Genomic DNA, 11,478 nt, shown 5'->3' on the forward strand with positions numbered 1-11,478 from the left:
CATTCGATCCTTCAGGCAGAATGAAATGGGATGATTTAGGATGCTGGGGAGCATGAATTTAGGGGTCTGCCTGAGTGATTCCCTTTTATAGGATCCAAACTTCAATGGAAACTTTCAGCCAGTGTTTCAATGAAGAGCAACGAGAAGGACTAAAAATTCCACAGCACAGCTTGATTTGGCATATTTTTAGTTTGCCAACACAAATGTAGCTTGTAATGTAACCCTAGCAATATTACAATCCGTGAATTTATTTGTGCAAAAATGCACAGTTATGCCTTATATATTGTAGACCTTCTAGTAGTTAGACTGCCTAACAAAATGTTTGAAATCCGAACATAAACCAGTAAGGGAACAAATGGAGCAAGAAAAATTGCACACTGAACAAGTTTACAGAATAAACACCAACTGCAAGTTACACCACATATCCTTCTCTTGCCAAAAGTATCAACAGGACTGCACATGGAAAGGTACACCTGGATTATTTTTCACTCGCACTCTGCACTCTTTTGGTGTAATTAAATCGTAAATGATTTGAGGTTTAAGCAGGGACTACTTTTGCTATGGTTGCTAGCAGCCTCGGGTTATAAACGTGGTAGGAGATTCACAGTAGCAGCAATAAAACTAGCAACCCTGAGTTTCCTAATTACATAAATCTGGTTATTTAATCCAAATTGTATTTAGGTTGTGGTGCTCATAGTAAAACTTTTCAGTGAGATGTATACACACGAGATCTACCAGTAAATTCACTAAAACCCAACAGCTCCCACATACTTCCCGACGATTAATAATAACCTTTGTCAACTTCTAGTTAAAAGATCAAAGTTAAAATTTAACTCCTAGAGCCTCTTGCTTGCTAAAGCATGTCAGACATTCCCCTTCCTTTTTCACATAAATCAGGCACTAAGTTGGCTCCAAACAATGGGGGTGGTTTTTTCCCCCCCTTCTTGCTGCTAAGCTCTACCAGAGGTTGTAACAAGAAAAGCAGTAGCTATCCTTACTTAGAAAAGGAGAATGATTTCAAGGTCTAATGCCAGAGGAGATCTTCAGAATCTCAGAGATACAAATGGGTCTCAGCATTGTGACACAAAAGGTCCACTACCTGAATTCAGCTCTTGCTGACACTGTAAAACTCTTCAGACGCAAAGTTACTGTCAAAAGAAAACCAGTCTGCTGGCTGACCTTTCTGGTGGTTTTTGGTGTGTCACACCAGTCAGGAGCACAGTTTTTTGGTATCTGGCCAATCTTCTAATGTGTTTCAAAACAATGCCACAGTTCTTTCCAAATGCCTAATACAGACTTGTAATAAAATTTGAAAAATCTCCAGATAAATTACTGTGATTTTATTGTTATTATATACAGACTTTTTTTTTTAATTTGGCAATTAATAGCTCATAATTTACTGAGCTACATTTGCTCTCCAGGAATTAGCAGCAGGGGGAGCCACTTGTTTTTCCAAGTTTTCTCATCACCTGAGATTTCTTACATTTCTTCCTATATTTTACAGGAGTGGCAAAATGAAAGTTTTTTACTTTCAGGGTACTAGGGTCTATCTGCACTTGGCAGAAACTGATGCGGCTCCTGGACTTTAACATAAGAAAGAAAGAGAATTACAGATCAAACCTCTCATTTCATTTTTCCAGATATTTAACTAGCATACACCCTATTTTGCAAACATACTTTGCAATTTCAATCATCTCCTAGAAATCATACCTCTCGAGCTTTAAGAAAACCTCCTGCTTAATGAAACTTGTGCAACGCACAAATGCACCCTTAGCCATAATGAATGATGTCGTCTTGGTGTATTTTCTTTTCAAACCCTCCCCTCTCCATTAGGAGGAAAAAGATGAGTCTTACAATACTCTCCAAAGATTAAAGTTTATTTCTTTAAAAAGTACCTGTATTGAGCTCTGTCTTAACTTCCTTTTTTTCAGTAAAACTAAGGGCATTCAAATGAAAAACAAAATGCATTAGTTATGATTTCACATAGAATGATTTTAGAAAGTCATTATAAAACACGTACTCGACACTGCAAACTTATAACGGATGAGGTTTTTTTAAGATGGTATTACTTTAAACTCCAGAAAGCACATAAGACGCCACAGAGCTGTTTAAGCGGCAGACTAAAAGCTGCCTTCCCCAAGGTCTCGCAGCTTTGGTCCTTTAACAGCCCCGGCACCTGCGCGGCCGGCGGGCGGCAGCACACCGCCCCGGGCCCGCCTGCAGGCCCCTCGGCCCCGCCGTTCGCACGAGGCGACGTCCCGCCCTCCTCGAATCGCCTCAGCGGCCGGGGGCAGGGCAGCGAGGCGGGGGTCAGGCACAGCCCCCTCTCAGCCGCACGCTCCGCGGAGCGGGGAACGGCGTGGCGCCCGCCCGAGCTCTGCGGGGCGGCCGGGGGAGGCCGCGGCCGCCGCTCCCAGCCTGGCCGGCCCGGCGGAGCCCGGCGCCTGACGAACCGGGGCAGGGGGACTGCGGCCACGCGCCCCCTCAACGGCCCGAGCTTCGCGCCGCCCGTTCCATGTGAACCGCGGCGAGGTGGGCGCCGCCGGCTCGGGCCTGCGGGTCGGGCCGGGGAGTGGCGCCTCCGCCTGCGTGCGAGCAGGGACAGAGCGGGCCGCGGGCACCCCGGCGCGCCGGAGCGTGGGCGAGGCGGGGAGGTCTCTCCCCGGAGGCCACTCCAGACCCCGCCCGGGGGGGGAATAGGGCTGCCGGTGCCCTCCTCCCGAGCCCGGCGGGCTGCGAGGGGTGAAGCGGAGCTCCTGCCCCGCCGTTCGCGGGGCCGAGGGTTCCCGTTCGGTTCTGCGCCCGCAGCTCTCACCTTGAGCAGCGTATCCGCCAGGTAGATGGCGCACCAGCCCCCGAGCACGCACACCACCACCGGGATCGGGATCATTGTTGCAGCCGAGGCGGCGGCCGCGGTTCGTGCGGAGGAGCCCCCGGAACTAAACTTGTCCCGGAACTCTTCTCCATCAGCTGTGCTGCCCGGTCGGACGCTTCCGGGCTCCGCGTCGAGCGAGGGCAGGTGCCGGAGTGACGCCACGGCCCAGCGTGCGGCGGGACGGGGGTCGGCGCCGCAGGGCGCGTGCGCAGCGAGCCGCAGCCCCGCCCGCCGCGGTTGCTTGGGATCCTGAGGCGTAGCGGGCCGTGGGGAGGCGCGGCGGTGCACACGCGTGGTCTTTATGTTGCTTGTCGAATGTCAGAGGCAGTCGCAGGCGCGCCACGCCCCCCCCCCCCCCGAGTTCTCGGGGCTCAGCAGCCGCTCCCGGCTGGGCCCCGGCAGTGCCCGTGGTGTGGCGGGTGGCAGAGCCCTCTGGAGGGGCTGCGCTGATAATGATGAGGAAAACGTGGGAGAATAAAAGTCATTTGGGGTGGTGACGTTAAAGCGGATTGTGGAAGCAATGGTGAGGGAGCTTCCCTTTAACTACTGACTTTCTTCCAGAAATCTAACGCTTGACTTCGTGGCACAACAAAACCATTTTATGAGGCTTGTTGTATGAATGACTTTCAGGCAAATGCTGTCTGGGCTATTGTGTTTCCTTCCCAGTCCACTATCATACCAATTCTCTGATTGTATGCCTCTTTTGATCTCCCCCACTCCTCCTGGGCCTGTTTTTTGCTGTTATTAGAAGTGGGACATGCTGGGAGGTCGCTATGCTTAAAGGTTACTTTCTTGGAGCCTTTCTTAGTTTAAAAACTTTCACTCAAATCTTGAACGCTAAAAGCAAACAAGAACAACATTTGGCAAAAGTTAAGGGAAAGTATTTATTTGCCTACGCAAACTATGCAGACTGAGGTGCACCTTCCCTTACCTCTGTGAAAAAGATGTGCCATCGTGTCCTCAGTTTTCTCATTGTTTCTAAAGATTTTTCAGGAACCAAGACAGCAGCAGTGACGGAGCCCTTTGCAGTTCCTGCTTGCAGTGGCTTCCAGTCTGCCTTTTCCTGTGTGCTCCAGGTAAACCTTCCTTGGCCTTGGTTTGTGAGCAAAGGCTGTCTCTGTCCTGAAAATGCTTATTACATATGTCCTTCAGCTCTGATGCATTGGTCTGTGGAAGAACTGGGACTGCCATTAGGGGAAGGGTTTATAAAACCAACCACAACCTGTCTTTTCTACACAGAAATCTCTATAGAATATATATTGTGTTTAACAAAGATATACCAGTGCCTGTCCTTTGAATTCAAGCATGCACCAAGCCCTCCCTTTGCTAGAATTAAGTGTCTTTAATGCTGGTTTTCCAGTCACATTTTCAGATTTTTCAGCTCTTTCTTTATTCCATATGTGCTTCTATATCCTGTCCTTCCCAAAATGGATGCTGCAAGCTTTTCTTATGCTACCATTAGGAAGAACATCTCAGCTTGGAACTCCTTGGCTCTTTTCAGCTCCCTTTCTTTTCACTGGTGACATGGCATTGCTGAGGGGTAGTAAGGGGCTGTACCCCAGGAGATGGTTAGATCAGCAAGCAAGTGGAGACAGCCCTGGCTACTCTCTCATCATTGGTCTTTTGTGGGGGCAGAGGGGAAAGTGACACCTGGTAATGCATACCTGCTTTCACTTGTTCTGTTTGGTGAATTTCTTTGCCTTTTGTCTCTAGTAAGGGATGGTTTTCCCCAAAGTTTACATTTCTATCATCCCTAAATCCCTAGCCTTTCATATTAACTGATGCCTTCTGAGAACTTTGGAAAGAATTTCATTTCAACATAAAAGCTGAAGAATTACAGGTTGTGTATCCAGCCCTGCATGCAATCAAATTTAAGGTTGTGCACTGACATAGACAACTTTGAGGTGTCCCCCACATCTAAAAGAGATTACAAACTGAGTCCCAGCACAACCAGATCTGATCATGACTTTTCTGCAGTTCTTCCCAAGCTAGCAAGTTCATTGCAAATCATTGAGAAACGATGCAAATATAGTTAATTCTACAACTTATTGGTTGAAAATTCACGTTGTTCTGTTGACCAACATGCAGCTAATAAAAATATACAACATTTATCCTAGTGGTGATCTTTAGAAGCAATGGGGAGGGGTGTGTGTGGGGCAACACACTCAAACAGTTAAGAACACAAGTACTTTTACTAGTGGCGTAGTCTCACTGAAATAAAGCACACTAAAATGGGCATGTTCCAACATGATCCAGTTGATAGCTTTTGTAACATTATTGTATTTTTCCTCTCTGTTCACTTAGTATACCGTATAAAGTACAGACCTGACTTTTATTGAGTTGGCATAGAAATTGGCAGTGCAACTAAAAAGGACTGCAGCTAAAATACACTCTGTATTTTATTGCTAGAAAGTTTATTACAAGAAAACAGACAAAACCAAGAATTTTCTAGAATGCGGAAGGTAGATATTCTGAGCAAACTGCCTGCTGCATTCTTTACTGGCATAACTTGAGGAGCATTTTGCTTAGGGGGAAAGGCAAAGTTAGTCCTTTTTCCTATGGAATGAAACTGTTGCAGACGGTGAAGTGTTACAGGGAGAGACTGCATTTTGAAAGTTAAGGTATTGAGGGTTAAAGATTCCTACTTTAAAATGATTCAGGAGTTAGTACAGATACTTATGCACCTTTTACCAGTGCTTCTTTTTCCTTACAACCATGGATTAAGCAAAAGTACTGACTAAAGCAAAATACACTAATCATGTTAGTGCACAGTATCCATATGTTGTTACAAAACCGTGTAACCATCAGTTTTAAAAGTCACAGTTGAGGTGTGCCTTAATGGGAGGGCATGGGTGGATCTCAAAAGGGCAAGTGTTGAAGTACATTAGAAAAGGATACATATCTATCTATATATATATCATTGTGCAAGAGTATCCAAGTCCATACAAAAACTTTAGACTGAGAAAGAATAATCTCATAAGCATAATAATACTGATCAAATGTAATTTGGCAAGTAAATATCAAAGAATGCATTAATAATACATTAATTAAGATATTATCAAATTGTTAGCAGCTTAATATCATAGGCATCCTTTTCTAGACATAGTAAATGCATTTATCTTAAAATCAATTATCTATGTGTCTAATAATTAATCTCTTCAACTTTGATGTATTATTGAAGTAGAGATGTGATTATTCAGATACTACGATAGAAGACACATTGCAAAGTAGAAGTAAAACCAGTCTTAACAACACTTTCAAAAGTTCTGATGTTAGAGGGGTTTGCAGGGCTTCAGGGAAGTTATACTTGATCACAGTTCATTGCAGGTTCAGACCTAAAATCAGCTAAGATGTGGATTTTGGTATGGAGAGGTTGTAAATTTTGCCAGTTTGAAGACAATACCATCAGAACATGAATTGGTCGGGTAAGTGTTTGAGCCTTGAGGAGAGCAAATGGGTTTTTAGATATATTCTGAGTAATATTCATCGCTACATTGTTGGTCATTGAGATGAGCTAAACAGAGGAAAGGAAGACTGGAATAAAATGTGATTCTGCAAATGTTAATTTACCATCATAACTTGAAATGAAGGGGCACTTTCATGGAGCATGTGAATGCAGAATGAGCACACAAGTCTGGCTGAGGATTTAAAGCACAGATAAGGATGCATGAAAGAAGAAATAGATGGGTAAAGATGAAATACATGGTCCATTAAGCACTTGTGCCGGTTAGGAAATTGCTTCTGGAAGGAGTAAGAAAGTCAGTGTAAAGAAGAAATCTGAGACACAAGAGGAGACATACAGAGACTGGCACACTACAGAGATGTATATAGCAGCAGTTGTAAATGTTTGAAGGACAAATATGTTTTCATTTACCTTACTAACATTACTATGTAAAAATCTCAGTATATGGGAGAAGTTCAGGTAATGGGAATTATGGAGATACGTAATACAAGGGATCTTTTAAACTGAAAAACCCAAACAAGAAAAGAACTTTCATACTTGCTGTGCCTAGAAAAGGAAAGAGCAGAATGTTACACAAATTTCTTGGTCTTTTTAATGTTCCAATTACAGAACAAAACAGTCTTGCTTTATTTAAATAGAAATGAGGTCAAAATATTCTGTTAAGGTTCAGGATTTGTTTGCAGTATTTAACCTGATTACCAAAAATACATGCTGGAAAGATGGGGGTTTGACTTTTTAAACAGATGAAATTTGTTAAGTCACTGTTCATGTGAACAATTTAAGTAAAGGAAAAGCACAAGCATTCATAGAAGCATGCCTTTACTAGGTTAACCTGCTGCAAAGAGCAGTTGTACATGCTTTTTCATCATTTGTTAAATACCAGTGCTGATCTATAACAAAACAGGTTTTTCTTAATTCATAGCAGCATTTACCCATCTGTTGTAACTCTGTTAGGCACATTGTGACTGGAATTACATCCAAAAGAAGGTCCTCCAAAGCTGTTGCATTCCAAGGAGAAATGCATGTGAGACTAAAGAAAAACAAAGGAAAAGGAGAAACCTGAGAGATGTAGCTCAAATATTATTCTAGAATACAGTACTGTAAGTATATTAGTTTGAGGCTTCAGCTGCTCAGTTTAGGTGATAGTCTTGCTTGCTCACCTGTTGGGTGTTGCATCCTCTGCAGTATGTGAGAAAAAGCATGGAATATCTATTGTAGAGTAGCTGTTCAGCATTAGCTTCTACATTGGGATCTCTTTACAACTTTAAAATGCAGGAAAAAGAAGAGTTCAGCAGAGAAGGAGGAGAGCGCACAGGGAAGATAATGCCGAACAGTTGGTGTGGAAGGTTTGGGTATTGGGGTTTTTTGTTTGTTTTGGGTGGGTTTTTTTGCTTTAAATTACATTTCCCTATATACACGATCCCCTATTCTACTGCAGAATGAAAAGTAAGTGTAGAATAGTTTCAGTCCAACAGGTATTGTTTCGTGCTTACTGTAACCTGAAGTAAAAGCATATGATAGCATTAGACCTATCCAGTTTGAACCCCAAAACTTGTAGAGCAGCACTGAACCCTAGGCAAAGAAGTGCACTTAGCTTGCGTAAGTGGAAGTGAGATAATGCTTTGGGGCAAAGTGGTTTGTAGTTTAATTTAACAGACTGTTAAAGCCTGTAGCATTTCTATTCACCTATGCATATATGGTATTGAGCTGTTCTGACTAATTGGAATGTCTTGCACAGGATGAAGGGGTGAGGATATGACCATAACTGCCCACCTGGACTCTAGGGATGGTTGAAGTTGCTCCTGAATTGCTTCATCATACAGCACAGCGCTCAGTCAAACCAGCACTGATTTTGTTCTGCCTCAATGACAAGAGGGAGCTGCTTCATGATCACATAGCCCTCCACACAGTGGATGAACTGTCATCTTGACTGATGTCCTGGTACTACAGATCCCCTCTGCCCCCTGCCAGCCAGAGCACCTGTGAACTCTGACAAAAAGCTGTTTTGCTTTACATAGATCAGTTTATGTGAGGAACCTGAACTACAAAACAGTTCTTGTTTTCCTAATAAAAATCATCAGTTTGAGAGCTGGCTGCAGTAAAGCTGCAAACACCTTCATGGATACTCTAGTCAGAGTATAAATGTTATGGTCTGGCACCTCACGGATAGTTGGTGGGTGCAGGAAGCACAGAGCAGCCTGCAGCTCTCAAAAGTCATTTCCAGGACAGATGATTTTCAAGCACCACTTTTAGCTCCAGATCTTGAGAACTGAACTGTACTTCAAAGGGCTACCCCCTGAGCTGCACAGCCTGATGTGACTGAATGAAGCAGCTTAATGTTTATAGTTTCTTTCTTCGGGTTTGTTATTATCCTTGGATAGAAGGTATTGCCAGTCCACAGCCCTACTTCATACGGGTGCAAAGAAAGATGCGAAAATTTTAACAACTACTTTGTATAATTTCCTAAGAGAAACTGTTTATTCTTTTTTGTCATACTTGAGATTTGATATTCTATTGAGAAACATCATTTGGAAATTAGCACCTGGGCTTTCTGTGCCAACACTTACTTCTTTTGGCAATTTCTCTCTGAGCAGGTACAATATTTGTGCGGCAGGAGACCACAGATGATTGAAAAATGGCCCTGTAGCAGGTCTGATTCAATAAAAGTAAGGTTTGATATAGATCATGTTTGACTACTTGATAGATAGGTATGACTAGGAAATTTATTCATATCTTCACCACTGAAAGCATTCATTCTTAATTGTCTTATATTTCAGAATGTTGGAGGCATCAGAAGCTAAGAATTTTTTTCCTTGTGACTCATGGGAACTAAAATAAGTATCCTGATATTGATTGAGACTTTAAAAATCTTCACACCCACAGTTTATCAGTCTTCATCTTTTATTTTCTGCTCAGCAGATACAAACCAAAGATAGCAACTGATCAATCACATATGATTCAGCAGATTGGTGCAGTTGTCCTTGAATTTGGTCATTTTTTTAATCTAAAGGCATTAATTTCTTTAGAATATCCTTAATATTCTGCTTCCTCCAGCCCATTGCCTCATCTCCCTTGTTCTGGGTGCATCTTTCTACCAGGCAGATTTTTCATGTCTCAACCATGTCTTTATTCCTGTTAATATGCCATTTAGAGGAAGAATTGTCAGATATTAGTCCTTCTTCTCTTTGTTAGACTTCAGATGATTGCTCTTACAGTGGGATTATAGCTGTGTGAGCTGATTACCTGCATAGCTGCAGTTTTGTTTCATGCTTTTACAAGAGGTAAGTACATTGCTTTGTGTGGTGCTGAGTCCCCAAGGCCTCTGATATATCTGTATCTAGTTCCTATACATCTTTGGACCAGTTGGGTACAATGGCAAAATCCCCTCCTGTACATCAGGTGAGGTCTTAACCTGGCCATTGAAGACAAGAGCTAATAGTGTTCAGCACAGGTAAGCAACAGGCCCAATGATGAAGGATGAAGATGAAGGATGACCTTCACCAAAAGAATCTGTTATGGGGTTGAAAAAGGTAATAGATGCCTGTTCAAATTATCCTGACTTGTGAAAACAATGAGCAGTCTTTCTGTTCAAAACTTCACCAATGACTCAGTCAGTTCCTATTTTGTCAAAGATGTTTGCCCAGAACAATACCTGATGGTGCAGTGTCACTTTTTTTGTTTTTTTTCCAAATGATGCTGAATCATTATAGCAGACAGGATATCTACAAAATCAGCACATCATTTGAAATTCATATTCCCTTCAAAATCTGCCAGTAGCCTTGCTTTTTCTTATGGTATCAGTTTTTCCAGGTATGGTGGCTAAGATTTCACAGGAGCAAAGTGGAAACAAATTTGTTACTTGTATGTCATCATCGCATTTCAGTTACTCAAAACATTCTGATAAGTAGGAATTTTACAGAATACAAGCAACAGAAAATATGCCTTTTGAGTAATTCAGTGATCAAAACTATGATGTTCTAGACTTTGTGGGGGTTGTATTCATAATGCAGTTTTTAGAACTTAATACGAATTCCTAGGTGATGCTAACAACACTATTAAAAGATGCTGGAACTCTGAAATTTAGAACAAGGTCACTGGCAGCCTCTAATGAGACCATCTTCTTAATACAAGGCTAATTATTTCTTAATGGAACAGTCTGTGATAATAATCACCATGCTTTTATATTGAAAAGAAAGAGAGCATGCAGGAGTTGAAATAATATTTAGCAGCTCAGCAATGTCACAGAAACAAAAGCAGCTAATTTAGATATGTTTGTTGATTTCCTGTCCACTAGATAATAGCAAACATTTTTGTACGCTATTTTATGTCATTCATTATTTAAATAGCCTGATGTTATTGTTGTTGGCATGCTGTACAAGTGGAACTCAAGAGAAAGTGCTTGATTTTTTCTTGATCTTAAAAAATATATAGATTGGAGGAAACTGGAAGAAACAGTTTAATGGTAGATGATACTTCCACAAACAACTTCTCTTTTGACAAAGCAGCTGAGGTCTGATATTCTTTCTGCAGTCTAGGAATCAAAATTAATTTAAGTTTAAAGCAAGAGTAAGAATGGGCTCTGGTGCCTGGTAGTTGCTAGCTCCACCATATTTTAAATTTCTGTAGTTCTGTCTAAACTCATAGGCCTGGGTACCATTCCTAAAAGTCTCTGCGTTTCATCAAGCCTATGTGCCAAATCATTGCTACAGAGTATACACTTTTATTAAGGGTAAAGAGCCCTAAAGTACAAGTAAAATCTGTGTTAGTTAGAAAACGGATGGTGTTATTTTTTTTCCCAGGATCTGTCTGGGATTTATGTCTGATAAATCTTTCTGATAACAGGTTTCTTATTTTTAACTTTTAGTCAATAACTTAGGTGTGTTGAACAAAGATAATAATTGCTGAATTGCACTGCAACTTTAACTTTCCTATTCTTCACCAAGCAATTCAACTGAATGTAGAGACAGGAATTAATTAACCAAATACTTAATATCATGGGCCCACTATCCTTACCTGGTAATAAACTTTAATTTATAGAGCTAAAATTAAGATGGGGAAGCAAAGTTTTGCATTGCCAAAGATCTAGAAATTGTTGCTGCTACTTGGTAATTTGAAACAAAAGTCCAGGAATTAATTTATT

At 41.8% G+C, this 11,478-nt stretch overlaps 1 protein-coding gene across 3 annotated transcripts in view; it reads right to left on the bottom strand.

Moving 5' to 3' along the window:
• The window catches only part of MBTPS2 (membrane bound transcription factor peptidase, site 2), a 37,377-nt gene extending 34,306 nt beyond the window's left edge, over positions 1-3,071 (bottom strand). For 2 of the 3 annotated variants that reach the window (XM_037377209.1, XM_037377212.1), the window contains exon 1: positions 2,816-3,066. In XM_037377209.1, coding sequence (XP_037233106.1) covers positions 2,816-2,890 — 75 coding nt within the window. In that variant the 5' untranslated portion in view covers positions 2,891-3,066. Of the gene's footprint in view, positions 1-2,815 lie in introns of all 3 variants that reach the window. The other variant, XM_037377210.1, reaches the window with a different exon arrangement.
• Positions 3,072-11,478: the final 8,407 nt, after the last annotated feature.

The sequence above is a fragment of the Falco rusticolus genome, chromosome 2, assembly GCF_015220075.1.
Source record: "Falco rusticolus isolate bFalRus1 chromosome 2, bFalRus1.pri, whole genome shotgun sequence".
NCBI lineage: Eukaryota > Metazoa > Chordata > Aves > Falconiformes > Falconidae > Falco > Falco rusticolus.